The sequence below is a fragment of the Leucoraja erinacea genome, chromosome 1, assembly GCF_028641065.1.
Source record: "Leucoraja erinacea ecotype New England chromosome 1, Leri_hhj_1, whole genome shotgun sequence".
Classification (NCBI taxonomy): Eukaryota; Metazoa; Chordata; class Chondrichthyes; order Rajiformes; family Rajidae; genus Leucoraja; species Leucoraja erinaceus.
In genome coordinates, this window is record NC_073377.1 from 28,058,397 (window position 1) to 28,078,228 (window position 19,832).

Here is a 19,832-nt window from a genome sequence, read left to right on the forward strand (position 1 = left end):
AGGAACATGCAAGAGGACAAAGAATATATGTTCATTTCCAAAAATGTTGTCTATTAATCTATCTGAAGAATCTCTTGAGAGGTTAAACGTTGGTTAACTATGACACTGATTTTCATCTGATATGGTGGACGTTTCCTATCAATTAATAGTGTTGAAGATTAGTTAGGAATATTCTGCTGAGCAAACCCCCCAAACCCCTTCTATCCCAAAATAAAGGCCGGGATTAACACAATTAATTCCTCCGCTGGTTGGCATCTTTCCACAAGGAAAGGATTCAAAGCTGGTGGCCTCAAGGAGTTCTTACTCAACAACAATCTGCTCATTGAAAGACACAAAATGCTGAAGTAACTCAGCTGGTCAGAATGTGGATAGGTGACGTTTTGGGTGAATTCAGGATGTTTCAGACTTCTCGGTCTGAAGAAGGGACTCGACTCGAAATGTCACCTATGTCTCCAGAGATGGTGTCTAACCCGCTAAGTTACTCTAACATTTGTGTCTTTCCTTGGTAAACCAGCATCAGCAGTTCCTTGTTTCTACATTTTAATCTGCTCACCATGTCCCGATAGAAATAACTTTCACTGCATTAATCCAGATATGAATGGAAGAACTGCACACTAGAGTAGAGAATATGCCTTTGACCTCAAGAGGTTTAATTGAATACTGGTTAACATTGGTTCACTGTTAAAAGAAAAGGCACAAAGTAACTCAGCGGGTTACGTAGCATCTCTGGAGAACAGGCAAGTAATATAACATAGGTAACAATAGGTAAGGTTTCAGGTTGGGACCCTTCTACAGGCTGGTACTCAACCAGAAATGTCACCTATAAATGTTTTGTAGATATGTTGCCTAAAGGGGCTGTCCCACTTGGGTGACCTAATCCACGAGTTCTGGCGAGTTTGCCCTCGACTCATACTCGCAGCATGGTTGACATGAGGTCGTAGGATGTCTTTGAAACTCTCCTTCATGCTCGAGAGTAGTCCCCGTGTACTCGAGGCCTTAGCTAGGTCGCGGCGTATTTTTCAAAATCTTGAAAAATGCCCGCGGGTAAAAAAAGGTTGCCATGGAAAAAAATAGATATTTTTTTTACTCGTAGGTTTAGTCATAGTAGGTCGTAGTAGGTCGGCATGTTAGTCGTAGGTAATCGAGGGTAGTCGAAGGTAGTTGAAGGTAGCCGTAGATAGTCTTCATCATAGTCGAACGGAGGTCGAAGGGGGGTCGAAGGGGGGTCGAAGCAGATCGAAGGAGGTCGGCTTCACTCTCCACTATTCGGTGTTCAATTTTCCCGAAGTTAGTCATAGCTAGTCGAAGCTAGTCTTCAACAGAATCGAAGGAGGTGGATGAAGGTCTTCTACATAATCGAAGGAGGTCTTCAGCATGACATTATTTCAAACTCTCCTAAACTCTTCTAAACTCGCCAATTAGGTCACCTAAGTGGGACAGCCCCTTAATCCGCTGAGTTATTCTGGTAATTTGTGTTTTTTTTTTGTAAACCTGAATGGTGTCTAATATTGGTTAACTGTTCATTTTTAATATAACATATAACAATTACAGCACGGAAACAGGCCCTCGACCCTTCTAGTCCGTGCCAAACACATAATCTCCCCTAGTCCCATATACCTGCGCTCAGACCATAACCCTCCATTCCCTTCCCATCCATATAACTATCCAATTTATTTTTAAATGATAAAAACGAACCTGCCTCCACCACCTTCACTGGAAGCTCATTCCACACAGCTACCACTCTCTGAGTAAAGAACTTGTCGTAGATATTGTCGCGGGGGGGGGGGGGGGGGGTCAAGTCACCGCTTTTTCGGCGACCTGCTACGACTGTGACAGTTGCCGGCAGTTGCCGAACAAAATCGCGTAAGTGGAACAGGCCCTTAAGGATCTTATTTTGTTATGCCTTCAAATGAGAGCTTTGTATTGCTTCAGGTTATTTACTTTACAAACATGTCATTCAGTTCAGATTTATTGCTCACAGTAGTGCAGTAAGTTAAAGGCCAAATCTCTAAAGTTACTGAGAGGACCTTAAAACAGAAGATATTCATGCTCTGGATTTGTGCCCATCTGATTTTTTATTAGAGATACAGGCCCTTCGCACCACCGAGTCCGCACCAACCAGCGATCCCTGCACATTAACACTATCTTACACACACAAGGAACAATTGACATTTATACCAAGCCAATCAATCTACAAAGCTGTACGTCTTTAGAGTGTGGGAGGAAACCGAAGATCTCGGAGAAAACCCAAACAGTCAGGGGGAGAATGTACAAACTCTGTACAGACAGCACCTGTAGTCAGGATCAAACCCCGGTCTCCGGTGCTGCAAGTGTTGTAATGCCCCTGTCCCACTTACGAAACCTGAACGGAAGCCTCTGGAGACTTTGCGCCCCACCCAAGGTTTCCGTGCGGTTCCCGGAGGTTGCAGGTGATTGCCGGATGTTGCAGGTAGTGGAAGCAGGTAGGGAGACTGACAAAAACCTCCAGGAACCGTACGGAAACCTTGGGTAGGGCGCAAAGTCTCCAGAGGTTTCCTAAGTGGGACAGGGGCATAAGGCAGCAACTCTACCGCTGCACCGCCCTGTGTCAATTATCATAGAAATGAAAATGCTTGCTGAGCTTACCTGAGCCCTCCAATTTCCAAATGTCAGCGTTATGCCAATGGAAGTAATTAATTAAATTTATCCATAATGTATGTCATAATTGGACATTCTATAAATCAAAATAATCAAAATTATTATTCAAATACAGGTGCACAAACTTCTATCCGAAATTCCGGAAAACGAAAAGTTCCGAAACCCGGTCATTTTTTCCAGGATGTCGTCTGCACACCAAAGCTCACGTTTGGCGCCAAACTTGACCCGAAACGACCCACGGTCAACCCAGGTCTGTACTACTGTAGCGGCTGCCTCCTCCCCGGAGACCGGGGAGACACTTAAACATCTGTAAATCATTGCTTAAATGTTAGTCAGTTAGTTTGGAGGGCTTTTATGTGGTGTTGGGGGGGGGTGAAGGGGGAAATTTTAATTCTCTAGAGAACTTTAATACTCGATCCCTGGCTCCGCGGCGCTCCAAATCCAGTGCCGCCCATGGCCGGACGCACGCAGCCCCAGATTCGCGATGTTGGGAGTCGGCGGCCACAGCGCTCTGAAGCTTACCGCATGGCGACCCGGAAAGGCATTGCCCGCTCCCCGTTGGTATCCCAGCGCTGCGCCGCCGCCGACTCCCAACATCGCGGAGCTGGGGCTGCGGGGCCAGGGATCAATTTCGCCGGGGTCCGAGCTCCAACCGGCGCCGCTCTCGGCCGGATGCCCGCGGCCCCAGCTCCGCGATGTTGGGAGCCGGCGGCCACAGCGCTCCGGAGCTTACGGCACGGCGACCCGGAAAGGCATTGCCCGCTCCCCGCCTCTCCGACCAGGTAGAGGACTAAGAATTAAAGTTTCCCCCTTCACACCCCCCCCCCCCCCCCCCTCCTTCACCACGTAAAAGCCCCCCTAACTAACTGACTCACATTTATGCAATGATTTACAATGATTCCCCAGTCTCCGGGGAGGAGGCAGCCGCTGCAGACTTTCCAAGCCGCCCGCGCTACCTACCTAATCTACGCTAAAAATCTTCCATTTCGACATCCGAAAAATTCGGAAATCCGAGAAGTGTCTGGTCCCAAGGCTTTCGGATAAAAGGTTGTGCACCTGTACTTTCATTTAGGTGAGCACCAAGGCAAATTCCTTGTTTGTGAAGACTTGGCCAATAAACTTATTCATTCATTCAATTCCAATTCCTGTACAAAATGCAGTTGATAAAATTAAGAATTTGTGCATCTTACCAGATAAATAAAACCATGAGCATGCCGAGGAACAAGATCATGGACAATTCCACTTTCGGAGAGTTGTTTTGTCGGTTGGCACTAACGCTTGGAGTTGTGCTGGTTAAGATGTCTGAAACTGTTGAAGTAACAAAGGATTTATCAAAGTCATTGAGTTTATATTATTGTACATCAATACTTTACATTTGCTAAGGCTTTGTTGTTTTTTATTTGCAACACAGTCAAGCAGTCATGGGCATAAATTTTTCATTGTTTGGTAATGCTAAACATGTGCGCAAGTATTAGTTAAACATTTGGCTCCATTAACTTCAATCGCCATGGGTTTAGCATTTGCAACCAAAGACAGATTTCACCCCAATGAGTTCAAGTCTTAATCCAGGGCAAGGAAGCACTAGTAGAACATTACACAGCCCCACTTGCTGTACCCTCTCTTCTAGTGAATATTAAAGATCCCGAGGTAATATTTAAACATAAATGTTCCAGTCACAATTTGAGGCACAATTTTGGGAAATTAATTAATACTTATTATACGTTGCGTTTCAAAGTACATCAGGTACTTTTGAAATATTTCTGAAGGATGTGACTAGACATTGTGTAAATTCATGAGTAGGATGGAACTGTAGATGCTGGTTTAAATTGAAGATAGACACAAAATGCTGGGGTGACTCAACAGGACAGGCAGCAACTCTGAAGAGATGGAACTCTATTCCTACTCTCCAGAGATGCTGCCTGTCCCGCTGAGTTACTGCAGCATTTTGTGTCTACTATATAAATTCATGGTTTTGTTTCTTTTTCTCCTTGCATATAGGTTTGCTTGATTTAAGGAATTGAGAAAAAGTTATGATATCATTAAATCATTTCTACAACGTGGGTTATAATCAAAATTGCACACTCGGAATATAGTCTGTCAGATTTACTCCTTAAAATCTTTTCAGTCTCTGTCCTCTTCTTAGATCTAAGATATCTATTTTCATGTAATTTGTTATTAACCAGAATTTGGCATTGAGGAAGGTAGAATTGAGGAAGTTGTCATAGGGGAATGACATAGACTGCCTGAGTAACATGACATATCGCCTTTAACAGTTAGTTATCATTGGTATGGTTTTATGGTAGAACCATAAGGTAGTGTGGCAGTACAACATGCAAAATTTGAAATTCCGTCTATGTGTTGGCAATTCTAAGCATCATCAAAGCAGACACGGTTCCCTGACTGGCTCCAGTCATTCTACCATTTCCAGACTGAGAAAATTAGTTAGTATTTTAATGGTAGACACAAAATGCTAGAGTAACTCAGTGGGACAGGCAGCAACTCTGGAGGGAAGGATGGGGCGATGTTTCGTGTCAAGACCCTTCTTCAGACTGATGTCAGGGGAGGGGTTTTGACAAAGAGGCTTCTACCAGGCAACAGTGAATGTGAATACTGGGTTAAAGTGTGATCCATTATGGTGTACTGCAGTGCTAAGTAATTTATTGGTTTTCAATGTCTCGACTCATAATGAGCAGTAATAGCTTAAGCAAAGCGATGGAGGTTGAAAACCAATCAATGACCAGCCAACGAAAAAGAGGTAAATGCAAAAGTTGGCAACAATAAAAATGGACCCACATGTTATTTGAACAGAATGATAGCAGACCTCAGCATCCTCAGAGGAAAAATAATTATTAAAGATTTCTGCATGGTAAATTCAAAGCCAGGTCTCAAAAATAGAAACACATATTTGCACAAATATGTAACCAATATATTGTTTGTGAATGACAATTTATATGTAAGTGCATGACAGGTGTACACATTGCAATTGGACAAATTCTCCCGACCTCAATAAAAGGATAATATTAAAAACTTGGCCAACCATGTTTTTCATCCTTTAGCTTGGGAAGACTTTCAGGGTTGTAATGGATTTAAATTGGAAAAAAAACTGAACTTCTATTACAGCATACCATTGTTAATATTTTCTTCAGGCTTGTAATCGGATGCCAATGCAGTCCATGGTGTTGCGTGTACAGCCTTACTCCACTCACTCCAGGTCCCAATCTCACTGTCCTTAGCAGCAACTTGTATAATGTGCTCTTTCCCTTCATACGCATCAGTGATTGTATGAAATGGAACATCAGTCACCTCGACCTAGGAACAACAGAAACAGATCATCAGACAGCTATTGACAAGTGATAATGGAAAGAAGCAAAGCAACAATAAAATATATTTCACTGTTGACACTTTTAGGATTGTATCACCCTTTTGAAATACAAATTTCTCTACATTCCCCAGTAGTAATCCAAATGTCACTTTATAGAAATGGACTCCAATGTATTCATTGTTTGTGTATCAAACTACTGCAACAAGCTGTGACATAGTACAGTCAACATTATCTCATCGCTTGATTCCTTCAACCTTCATGACATCCAACATTTAAAGTCTTCTTCACCAACTCAGTTTCACAGTCTCGAAAATGATAATGAAAATATGGAGCCATTTAAATACAAATTTTACTGGTTCACCATTTTAAAAATTTCCATTAAAAAATTCCAGTTAATTAATTTAAATGAATAAATTACACATTCAAAAGTCTTAAAAAACAAGAAAATTGTTCTAACCTTCACTGCAGAGAGAAAATAGGCATTTTAATGTCTGATGATCTGTTTCTGGGGTTCCTAGGTTAAGGTGAATGATATTCCATTTCATACAATCGCTGATGCGTATGAAGGGAAAGAGCACATTATACAAGTTGATAGAATTGTGGATAGAATTGAGGAGTTGCAAAGGTACGAAGACACTATTGGGAGTTATCTACAGGCCCCCAAACAGTAGCCTAGATATAGGGTGCAAGTTGCAGCAGGAGTAAAAATTGGCATGTAACTAAAGTAATGCCACTGTGGTTATGGGAGATTTCAACATGTAGGTAGACTGGGAAAATCAGGTTGGTTCAGGACCGCAAGAAAGGGAGTTTGTAGAGTGCCTCCGAGATGGATTAGAGCAGTTTATACTGGAGTTTACCACAGAGAAGGCAATTATGGATTTAGTGTTATCTAATGAACAAGATTTAATAAGGGAACTCAAGGTAAAGGAACCACTAGGAGGTAGTGATACGTTTTAATCTGCAATTTGAGAGGGACAAGGTTAAATCAGTAGTGTCCGTGTTGCAGTTAAACAAAGGGGACTATGAAGGCATGAGAGAGCAGCTGGCCAAGGTTGACTGGAAAAGGATCATAGCAGGGATGACAGTGGAACAGCAATGGCAGGAATTTATGGGCATAATCCAGAAGGTGCAGGATCATTTCATTCCAAAGAGGAAGAAATATTCTAAGGGGAGTAACAGAAGGTAACAAAAAGGGCAATACGGGGTGAAAAGATGAAGTACGAGGGTAAGCTGGCCAGGAATATAAAGAAGGATAGTAAAAGCTTCTTTAGGTATGTTAAGAGAAAAAGATTACTAAAGCCAAATGTGGGTCTATTGAAGGCAGAAACTGGTGAAATTATTATGGGGAGCAAGGAAATGGCAGAAGAGTTGAACAGGTTCTGTCTTCACTAAGGAAGACACAAACAATCTCCGAGATGTACTAAAGGACAGAGGATCTAGGGAGACAGAGGAACTGAAAGAGATTTGCATTAGGCAAGAAATAGTATTGGGTAGACTGATGGCTGATATAAATCCCCAGGTTTGCATCCCATGGTACTCAATGAGGTGGCTCGAGAAATCGTGGACTTATTGGTGATCATGTTCCAATGTTCCATAGATTCAGGATCAGTTCCTGTGGATTGGAGGGTAGCTAATGTAATCCCACTTTTCAAGCGAGAGAGAAAACGAGGAATTATAGACCAGTTAGCCTGACATCGGTGGCGGGAAAGATGCTGGAGTCAATTATTAAACAGATAATAACGGCACATTTGGATAGCAGCAAAAGGATTTGTCCAAGTCAGCATGGATTTATGAAGGGGAAATCCTGCTTGACTAATCTTTCTTTAATTTTTTGAGGATGTGACAAGTAAAATGGATGAAGGAGAGCCAGTGGATGTGGTGTCTTTGGACTTTCAGAAAGCCTTTGATAAGGTCCCACACAGGAGATTAGTGGGCAAAATTAGAGCACATGGTATTGGGGGTAGGGTATTGACATGGATAGAGAATTGGTTGCCAGGCAGGAAACAAAGCATAGGAATAAACGGGTCCCTGTCAGACTGGCAGGCAGTGGCGAGTGGAGTGCCGCAAGACTTGGTGCTGGGGCTCCAACTATTTACAATATATATTTAGATGATGGAATTAAAAGTAACACTAGCAAATTTGCAGATGACACAAAGCTGGGTGGCAGTGTGAACTAAGATAGTGCTAGGAGGTTGCTGGGTGACTTGGACAGTTTGAGTGAGTGGGCAGGTGCATGGCAGTTGCAGTATAATGTAGATAAAGATGAGGTTATCCACTTTGGCGCTAAGAACAAGGAGGCAGATTATTATCTCAATGGTGTCAGATTAGGAAAAAGGGAAGTGCAATGAGACCTGGGTGTCCTGGTACACCAGTCACTGAAAGTAAACATGCAAGTACAGCAGGCAGTGAAGAAAGCATTAGCATGTTGGCCTTCATAACTAGTGAATTTTAGTATAGGTGTAAAGAGGTCCTTCCGCAGTTGTACAGGGCCCTGGTGAGACCACACCTGGAGTATTGTGTGCAGTTTTGGTCTCCTAATTTGAGGAAGAACATTCTTGCTATTGAGGCAGTGTAGCGAAGGTTCATGAGATTGATCCCCAGAATGGTGGGACCATCATATGAGGAAAGAATGGAACGACTGGGCTTGTATTCACTGGGATTTAGAAGGATGAGAGGATATCTTATAGAAACATATAAAATTATAAAAGGACTGGACAAGCTAGATGCAGGAAAAATGTTCCCAATGTTGGGGGACTCCAGAACCAGGGGCCACAGTCTAAGAATAAAGGGGGTGGGGGGGGGGGGGGGGGGGGGGGGGGGGGCATTTAAAACTTAGATGAAAAATACTTTTCCACCCAGAGAGTTGTGGATTTGTGGAATTCTCTGACTGGAGAGAATTCAGGCAGTGGAGGCAAATTCACTGGATGCATTTAAAAGTGAGTTAGATTGAGCTCTGGGGCTAGTGGAATCAAGGGATATGGGGAGAAGGCAGGCACGGGTTATTGATTGTGGATTATCAGCCATGATCACAATGAACGGTGGTGCTGGCTCAAAGGGCCGAATGGCCTCCTCCTGCACCTATTTTCTATGTTTCTATGTTTCTAATGGGAATGTTGGCCTTATTTTGGACACAATTTCATTCAAAAAAATAACATAAGCCAATTGATCGTATGTCCATATTCAAACTGCTAAATTAACCTTCATAATCAATAGGAACAGTGGAAACCTGGCTCATTGCCAAGTCTCTCTTCTACTCAGATATCTTAGAAGATGCGTATTTCTATAGGAAATCATTATTCCCAAAGCAGCATAGCTCGATTTTAGCCTGACTCTGCAGAAGTTGAGATTCAGATAAGCTTAGATTTCCGGTCCAGATTTATAGTCATCCATCATGGAAAGAAACAATCTATAGAATATCTGGAAATATATATAATAAAATGCTAGAAAGACCATTCATAAAATCGGCATCTAAATTTATAACATTTTCAGGGTGATTCTTGAGCTCAGCTAAAGTCTTCCGCTGAAATATTACAATTTTTAATATCAAATGCTGTATTCAGATGAATCTGGATACATTTTCAGAATACTGCTGATAAATTGCTCAAATCTTGACAGATTCTTAGATCTGGCACCAGATAACTAATCTTGGCATAAATGAGCATGGGATATGAAAGATAACCTCGGGGCTGGGGACTGTGAGTGAATCTGTCTTAAAGTAAAGCACAGTTGGAAGATCATTTATAATACACACTGGGATAACAGTGACAATCTTGATATTGCCTCAATATTAAAATAATATGGACAATGTTGTGCAGATGCCGCATGATCCTCTTGGCATGTAAATAAATGCATGATAAATAAATAAGTACTTTGATAGATAAGTACATTCTGTCATCTACGTTGAGGACACTCTACATTTTAAGTTAGTGCAATGAAACCAAGGAAGATAAAATACTTGAATTTAAAATTAAGCATTGGGAACCCAGATGTGGATACATGTATGCGCCGAGAAAACAGCTGCAGTAAAAACTAATATAATTTACGGAAATCACAATGGCTGTAGCCAAGCACAACACTTGGTAATCGGGTTCATCTTTAACAGTGTATTCACTATCATCAAGACATATGGAAAATAATTCCAATTCCTAATCCATTGATGTATCCAGACAGATTAATCTTATAGTAAATTCCATTTCCGACAGGACTGCTGAGGTTGACTTTGTCATAATCTGGTTTAGGTTTTAAAAAGCACAATACCCAGCCTGAACAAAATTATTATCAAATGCTCCAGACCTTTTGAAGGAGATGTATATTTTTAATATTGTCTCACCTTTTTTTGATGAAATAGCAATTTCAATTATATATTTTTAAAATTTAATGTCAATGACTCATTGCATTAAGATAGCTTGCAATAGTTTAATCAATAAATGTACTCCTTGTTTTACTTTCTCGCAGAACCAAATCATTACTCATGAATGGATGGACTTTCTAATGGCTTCGTAAATGCACTAGTCAAAGAGTTGTGTAACACAGATCCAGGCCCCACTGACCGCTGTGCTTATGCCATACCATGATGTCTATCTGTATTAATCCCACTTGCCTGTGTTAATTCAATTTCCCTCAATGTCGTGCTCATTCAAGTACCTGTCCAGATATCTCTTAAATATTGCCCCTGCGTCCACCGCCTCTTCTGGTAGCTCATTCCAGTTATCAACTACTCTTCATGGGCAAAATGTAATCCTCAGATCCTCTTTAAATCACCGTCCTCTCACAAACCCATGCCTTAAGGGCCTGGCCCAATTGCATGCGATTGCATGCATTTGGCGCGACCAAACGGAAGCAGAGTTCACGTGAAGTTCGACGCTAAGTACGCGCTAAGTTCGCGCGTGAAGTAATTTGCGTCAGAAGAGAGGCTGACTGAATTTGGGCGTCGCACGGCGTCGGGCGGTGACATCATCAACACCATGCGCTAGGCATACGCCGTTAAGACGCTGCGTACGCCATCAAGACGCTGCATACGCCGTCAAGACGCTGCGTACATCCGCAATGCGCCTGCATGCCGACAGGCCGTTGGCGTGCAAAGATTTTGGACACTGCAATGCTGGGACCAGCCCCGTACAGCTCACGCTTCTAAGTGGGACCGACCCCGCGCGGCCATACGGTGCCCGTACGCCTCAAGCGACCACATTTTGGTCGCGCCAAATGCATGCAATCGCATGCAAATGGGACAGGCCCTTCAGTTTAGACCACCTTTCTATTGGAAACAGCCTCTGTCTATCCTCCCAATTTAGTTTAGAGATACAGAGTAGAGACAAGCCCTTCGGCCCACCAAATCTACGCCGACCACCGATCATCCTGCACACTCGCACTATCCTATACACAGTACGGCCAATTTTTTTTTACAATTCTCAGAAGCCAATCAGCCTACAAACCTTTATGTCTTTGGAATGTGGGAGGAAACCTGGAACACCCAGAGAAAACCCATGCAGTCACAGGGAGAACGTACCAATTCCATACAGACACACCCGTTGTCAGGATTGAACCTGGGTCTCTGGTGCTGTAAGGTAGCAACTCTACCGTTGCTCCACTGGGCCTCCTTAGGTTATTCTATATACCTTTATTATTCTATGTATTATTCAAAATACCTTTATCACATCACTGCTCATTCTGCTTTGATACAGGGGAAAGCTGACATATCCAATTTCTTAGAACTCAAGCCCACCATTCCAGGTAATAGCCCTATGAATCTTTTCTGTGCCCTCTCTGGCTCAAACACATCTTTCCCAACTTCCGAGCTGCTCCACTAATGCTGACATTGAGATGGCTGAACCCTTTGAGCGTTTGGATAAGGGTAACAATTTAATTGAGCTAATGAAAGAGAATATTTCATCCCGAAACAACTGAAGATGGTTGCAAACAGATAGTTGTCCAAAGGATCAACAGGAATAATATCATTTGCTTCCAACAATCATTGTCGTAAGTGCCAGATATAACTCCAAAATGTGAAAAGAGTTAAGAAGCCTCGCCAGCAATTTGTCAGTCATTTCAACTTTTTTTGTTTGTTTTTAGTATGTCTAAATGTATGTAAATGACTTTAACATTGTGAAGCCGCAGTCTGCGGAACTTCTAGCAGTGGGCGTGGAGCGGGCTTTACCATCCCAGAACCAGGGATCCCTTGCCGGGGATCGCCGGAGAAGAGCTCTGACCGCTGGTCTGCCTGTGGCTTATAACATCGAGCAGCCGCGGTCTTCGGTAAGAAAGTGATTGAATCGGGCACTCCAAGCTGCGAAGTGTGTTCCATCCTTCCCGACGTCAGAGTTTCCACCATCCCGACGAGAGGGCTTGTGCATCGGGCCGTCTGTAGCGGCGACTATGGAAGGTCAAAGCCCCACGTGTGTACAAAAACACGTGTGTACAAAAGGAGGAAGACTGACTGAACTTTATTGCATTCCATCACAGTGATCACTGTGGTGGATGTTTATGTATAGTTCTATCGTTCTTTTATTAATTGTGTTGTGTTCTTTTAATTGTATGGCTGGGGTGGTAGATTGCAACCTTCACATGGTCCACCCTGTTTCGACGAATGCAATCAACCCAGCATGCACAATGAAAGAAGATCAAATAGAACAAGTTGTCCTACAACTTTAGGCTGTGCACGCCATACCCAAGAAGAAGAAGAATTGTATGGCTGCATGGTAACTCAAATACCACTGCACATGGTGCATTTGACAATAAATGTGAATCTGAATCTGAATCTATCTCAGGTGGGATTCAGTGGAGAACTCACTCAGCCATCAATCTCATTTGACATCATGAAAATTACCAAAACAAACCTATTTATTTGAATATTTTCATTTCATATTTCACAGGCCAACCTCCAATCCTTCTGTCATTGGGGATTGGCTGAGAAGGTAATCTCTAGGGGAGTTTTTCAGTGTTTTTCCAGGAGTGGGTGATTTCAAAACCGGTTCGGGCCAGCCTGCGACACATACCTTCAAGGTCGGCAGAGGAGCGGCAGGTGAAGGAGTGGGTGCGGGGAATGGCTGAGAACTTTAATTATAAATCAGTAAGTTAGCTAATTAGTGCATTAGTCAATTTATCAGCTAATATAAGAAAGGTTTGCTCTTGGGGAGCGGACTTGTTGAGGGAAGTGACGTGAGAAAAGTGCGAGTCTTTGGCTCGTGAGTCTTCAGCGAGGAGGCTGAGGGAGGAGACTATGCCAAACGTTGGAGAGGGTGAGACGCAGTGAAGAAATGATTCAGGATGTGAGAGGTGAGGGACACTGCTGATGCCTCTGGCTGCTACGTCTGTGGAAAGTGTGTCCAGGTTCAGCTCCTGAATGACCGTGTTTGGGCAATGGAGAGGCAACTGGATGACCTCAGGATCATCCGGGAAAACGAGAGTTTCCTGGACAGGACCTACAACGAGATTATTACTCCAAAGGTACCGGAAGAGAAAAGGTGGGTAACGATGAGGAAGGGAAGGAAGTTTGGAGTACAGGAGATCACGAGGGATTTACCTATCGAAAACAGGTTCACCCTCTTGGAAGCTATCGGGACAGAAGACACTGCCAGTCTGAGCGGCGGACAGGTCTGTAAGTCGAAACATGGTGCTGAAGCAAAGACGAAGGGACAGGCATCAGGCAGAGCTGTGGTAGTAGGGGACTCCATAGTGAGAGGTACATACAGGGGTTTCTGCGGCAACAGGTGGGATTCAAGGATGGTGTTTTGCCTCCCTGGTGTCAGCATCCGGGACGTCACGGACCGATTGCAGAGCATCCTCAAGGGTGAAGGTGAGCAGCCGGAAGTGGTAGTGTAGGTATGTTACAAAAATTATCTTCAGCTGCGCTGCAGTTCTGTCACTGGCCGTGTGTGCGACTTTCATGCCTTTGAGAGGGAGGCGGGTTTAAAATGCCGTTTTTCTCCAGCCTGTTCAAATTGATCTTTATCAGGCTGTTTAGTTGCTGAAAAAAAATCGCTCTGACTGCCGTTTTATTATGTTTATTAAAATTAACCCTGGATAGTTTAATAGGAGTAAAATTAAAATTGTCTGCTAAAGCATTGAACGCCGACAATGGGCCAGATCTCACGTGGGGGACAAGGCTAGGTACACCAGTTATTTTTACATATAAACGTGCTTCTTAGGATGCCTTTAATCAAACTTTCACGTTGCCAAAATGTGATTATGTGAATATACGACCCAGCAGTATTTTTCCTGCCGATATGGGGTTTAAATTCACTGCAAACGCAACGTTCCAAACGATCGCGTTCCACAAAATCCCACTCGCAAGATGATTTAAATGGCCATAAATTTACAGGAATCGAACACTAAATTCCTTCCATTTGGCCTATAAATTCATGACAATGAGATTTAAAAATCATGTTATATTGTGAAATCTTGTGTGAATGTTATTTGGACACTTAGGCTTTTTAAAAATGTTAACGTTTTCTTAAGAAATGGATAGATGTTTAGATCTAGTAATTGAATGTTGTAATTAACTACAATTGGGTAAGTAACTAATTATATGCTTTAATTTCAGGTCATCCAAGTAAGATTGTGTCATATTTGTTTCAGAATGCTACAATCTACAATAACTGAAATTTTCTTTCAGTTCCCTTAATTTTTAAGAAAGTTATGGGCTTTTGACTTTTGACCTTGATCACAGCTTTTGAGTTAAGTCAATGGAAAAGCAATAAGATGCTAATTTCTGAGTATGAAAATGGCCATAACTTTTTTAATACTGAAGATATGAAAGTGAATTAGGTGTGAAATTAATCTTCTTTTTATGCTTTGTCTGATGGGATAAATTGCAGACTTGATTTTTAAAATCTAAAAATTTTGTAACATTGCTAGGTAGTGCATGTCGGCACAAATGATGTCAGGAAGAAGAAGGAGGAGGTTCTGCAGCATGACTTTAGAGAGCTCAAAAGAAGGCTAAAAAGCAAGTCCTCAAGGATGGTTAACTCCAGTTTGCTTCCAGTTCCTCGTGCTGGTGAGGGCAGGAACAGGGAGATAGGGGATCTGAATGTGTGGCTGAGGAGCTGGTGCAGGGGGCAGGGATTTAGATTCTTAGACCGCTGGGATCTGTTTTGGGTTAAGGATGAATTGTACAAAAGAGACGGATTGCATCTTAACAGTCAGGGGACCAGAATTCTGGCAGGCATGTTTGCCACTGCTGCACGGGTGGGTTTAAACTAAGTAGTGGGGGGGAGAGACAAACTGGAAATAGAAGGGAGGAGTTAAAGGGAAAGAGAGTATGTGAAAAGTTAAGAAAGACACGAGAATTAACGGGGCAGAAAGCTCACAAAGGGATAGGAGAGTATGGCCAAGTGAAATAGGAATCCATGTGAAAGGTGAGGTGAGTAATGGATTAAAAATATTATATATGATTGCGCAAAGTATAAGAAGTAAAGTGGATGAGCTTGAGGCTCAGTTAGAGCTTGGTAGATATGACATTGGGGGGATTACTGAGACATGGCTGCAGGAGGATCGGGACTGGAAACTGAATATTCAGGGTTATACGTCCTATAAAAAGGACAGGCAGGTGGGCAGGGGAGGTGGGGTAGCTCTGTTGGTGAGGGATGAAATTCAGTCCCTTGTGGAGACTGATGATGTAGCGTTGCTGTGGATAGAATTGAGGAATTGTAAAGGTAAGAGGTGACTGATGTTCCATTTCATACAATCACTGATACGTATGAAGGGAAAGAGCACATTATACAAGTGGATAGAATTGAGGAATTGTAAAGGTTAGAAGACACTATTGGGAGTTATCTACAGGCCCCCAAACAATAGCCTGGATATAGGGTGCAAGTTGCAGCAGGAGTTAACATTGGCATGTAACAAAGGTAATGCCACTGTGGTTATGGGAGATTTCAATATGCAGATGGACTTGGAAAAATCAGGTTGGATCTGGACCCCAAGAAAGGGAGTTTGTGGAGTGCTTCCGAGATTGATTCTGAGAACAGCTTGTACTGGAGACTACCAGAGAGAAGGCAATTATGGATTTAGTGTTGTCTAATGAACCAGAGTTAATGAGGAAACAAGGTAAAGGAACCGCTAGGAGGCAGTGACCATAATATGATGTTTTAATCTGCAATTTGGGAGGGGGAAGGTTAAATCAATGTTGAACAAAGGGGACTATGAAGGCATGAGGAGCTGGCCAAGGCTGACTTGAAAAGGATCCTAGCAGGAATGATGGTGGAACAGCAATGGCAGGAATTTCTGGGCATAATCCAGAAGATGCAGGATCATTTCATTCCAAAGAGGAAGAAAGATTCTAAGGGGAGTAAGAGGCAACCGTGGCTGACAAGGGAAGTTAGGAATGGAATAAAACTAAAAGAAAAGGTGTATAACACAGCAAAGAGTAGCGGGAAGCCAGAGGATTGGGAAACTTTCATAGGACAACAGAAGGTAACAAAAATGGCAATACGGGCTGAAAAGATGTAGTACAAGGGTAAGCTGTTCAAGAATATATAGAGGGATAGTAAAGGCTTCTATAAGCATATTAAGAGAAAAAGATTAGCAAAGACAAATGTGGGTCCCTTGAAAGCAGAAACAGGTGAAATTATTATGGGGAGCAAGGGAATGGCAGAAGAGTTGAACAGGTACTTTGGTTCTGTCTTCACTAAGGAAGATATAAACAATCTCCCAGATGTACTGGAGAACAGACGATCTAGGGAGTCAGAGGAACTGTAAGAAATTTGCATTAGGAGAGAATAGTATTGGGTAGACTGATAGGATTGAAGTCTGATAAATCCCCAGGGCCTGATGGTCTGCATCCCAAGGAGGTGGTTTTAGACATCATGGAAGCATTGGTGATCATTTTCCTAAGTTCTATAGATTCCGGATCAGTTCCTGTGGATTGGAGGGTAGCTAATGTTATCCCACTTTTCAAGAAAGGAGCAAAAGAGAAAACGGGGAATTATAGATCAGTTAGCCTGACATCGGTGGTGGGCATGATGCTGGAATCAATTATTAAAGAAATAATAACGGCGCATTTGAACATGTCGTGGGGTGAAGCCTGGTTGGTGTCGCCCAAAGAGTCATACCAGTTTCTGGTCACCGCTGGATTTTCAACATTGAAAATTTTCGGCAACCTGCTGCGACTATGGCGTAAGTGGGACAGGCCCTTTAGTGTGCAAGGCTTGCTGGTCAGCGAGGACTCAGAAGGGGCTCTTTCCGCAGTATAGCTCTAAAACTAAAATTAAAAACTAAACATAGATTGCAGACTCAAGGCTGCTTTTGTGCTTGTGGAGTCATACAGCACAGAAATAGACTCAACTCATTTGCGTTGATCAAGGTGTCCCATCTTGCTGGCCCACAGTTGGCTCATTTCCCTCTAAACCTTTCCTATCCATGTACATGTACAAATGTCTTTTTAAATGCTGTTATTGTTTCTGACAACTGCTTTCTCTGGCAGCTCATATATCCACCACCCTCTTTGTGAAAAAGATGTCCCTCAGGTTCTTATTAAATCTTACCCCCCTCAACATCAACACTATGCCCTTTAGTTTTAGTTTGGTTTAATTTAGATATACAACGTGGAAACAAGCCCTTCGGCCCACCGAGTCCATGCCGACCAGCGGTCTCAGTACACTAGCACTATCCTACACACAATGGATAATTTATAATCTTTACCAAAGCCAATTAACCTCCAAACCTGTACATCTTTGGATTGTGAATGAGAACCAGAGCACCCTGGGAAAAAAGCATGTGGTCATGGGGAGAACGTATAAACCCGTGTCTCTGGCACCCATATCTCTGGGACCCATGTCTCTGGAACCCACGTCTCTGGCACTATTAGGCAGCAACTCTATTGCTGCGCCACCGTGCTACCCCCTCTGCCCATTGATTCCTCTGCCTTGGGAGATAGACGAAAACTATATAAAGGACAACCTTCATAGACTTCAAATAGGATTCTTACAGGAAGTTCCTCCCTTCCAAACTATGGCAACATGTTTCCATCAAAGATTGATGGTGCAAAAATCAAATGGTGAAAACTTGGGTAGGTTCTATTCCTAGTGTGAAATATTCCCTGGGCATAATTCTGCTATGTATTTCATTCGGAAAATTGCTTTGATCCATTTTGTTATTGGTGTTCCTTGTGCAACATTTCTGGTTCATTGAGATTCCAGGACTTCTACAACACTTCTGTCAAAAGTACAACTCTTGATTGGTAGCAAGGTCTTCACAGGTAGATACAAGACGCAGGAAGTCCCAAGGTCTTAATGTCCCAAAGAAACAGAGGAAGGTATGCCTGAATAAATCAAGGGAGAATTTTAATTTTAAGAACTATAATTGAGAAGATGCCCTCAAGTTCAGTGCAATTATTTGTCCTATGGTTTTGGATATTGTATAACAAATGCATATATCTTAAATCAGCACAGCGAAAGCATGGAGTGTATGGGCTAATGTATTCCAATTCTTCAAAGAAAGAGTGGGACATGCTCAATTGACATTATGATTAATGTGGAGGGGTCATGCTTGCTGGGTGAATGGATGAAGAACTTTTTCACCCTGTCCTTAATCAGGTCATCCATTTCCAAAAAACAAGGTGAACAAAAGTTCACTGCAGTCAGGGGTCTTACTTGCATGCAACATTCTTATTGTTCCAAGATTAAAATGTTTTTCTCTTGCAGGTACCATGATCTGAGAGGCAGTTACGCCCATGCCCCAATGCTGTGAGAATGCCTGCCGTGTGATCTGAATAGAGAATAGGGTCAACTTAAAGGCAATAAAGTAAGAAAAAAATTAAACCGCTTGAACATGGCAATATGAATTAAAAACAGGCAGGAACGATTACTGCCGAAATGCTCAAGATTATCTGGCCCCATCTGTTTGGTGTTAATTAACCATTTCACCAAGACCTCCAGCGTTTAAATACCTTGGGATGGGACTAAATGTGAAGTTAACTCTCAGTGTTACCTTCTTTTATATCATGCTATCTTTTCATAGCGTCATTTATTTTTGTGCGAGCAACAATCTCAGGTTTTTTTTATACAGAGCATCAACGTCATTGCATTTCATTGTAAAATTAAATCTAAATAAGGCTGTAGGTAGGAATAAAAATCTGGTTATAGTGTCTTGAAAATGTTCAAACAAGTGGATGGTGCTGAGAGTATTATTTTTTACCTCCAAATTTGTTCTCTTAATTATTTGTGCGAAGTACATCAATTTAACCATGATCAGAAAGGGACATCAACCTGAACATGGTTGGGGAGAAAAGAAAGGAAAAGCTGCAAGGGAAAAGGGTTGGGAATAGGGGTTCTTAAATCTCATGCATTTGTTCAGTACCTCTTCCTTAGGAAAGAAAATAATGAAACTGCTGTATACTATATCACCACGATGAAACTGTGTGAAAGTCCTGGCTTTTCCACAAATTAATGCTGCTCCACCATGAGAACTGTAAATTGGGGTATTGATAGAAGATTTGAACAACAACATCTTAAATAGAATCATTCTTTATGGCCATTAGTTTTCATGAAATGACAAGATGGTGGTGTCAACTATTATTCCTCATAGCAATGGTTTTACATAATTGTAGCTGTAGCTTCTATCAAATATCAAGGTTTGTAGAATTAGTCCAGAGTGTTCCACTATTATTTGACTTAAGTTTTGTCACTTCTGCCACTTCAGGCATTAGTCTGGCGTATGTAATGGACAATCCAGTCAATTCTCCATTAATTATTACTATACTCTTAAAAAAAGGAAATACTTGTAGGTGTTTTAAATAGTTTACATGGGGGATAGGTTGAGTTTTCACCTGATACTATTGGAAGCATTTGGCACACGTCCAACGCCAGAATCAGGTTAACAAAAAAAATAAGGTTAATAAAACCGTATTGTTCTGGTTATTAAATGAGGTGGTTATTTG

At 42.2% G+C, this 19,832-nt stretch overlaps 1 protein-coding gene across 6 annotated transcripts in view; it reads right to left on the reverse strand.

Moving 5' to 3' along the window:
* LOC129695282 (ciliary neurotrophic factor receptor subunit alpha-like) overlaps positions 1–19,832 on the reverse strand; it is a 309,100-nt gene that overhangs the window by 17,547 nt on the left and 271,721 nt on the right. For all 6 annotated transcript variants that reach the window (XM_055632089.1, XM_055632108.1, XM_055632098.1 and 3 more), the window contains 2 exons: positions 5,763–5,946; positions 3,828–3,945 (listed from right to left, as the gene is read on the reverse strand). In XM_055632089.1, coding sequence (XP_055488064.1) covers positions 3,828–3,945; positions 5,763–5,946 — 302 coding nt within the window. The remainder of the gene's footprint in view (positions 1–3,827; positions 3,946–5,762; positions 5,947–19,832) is intronic.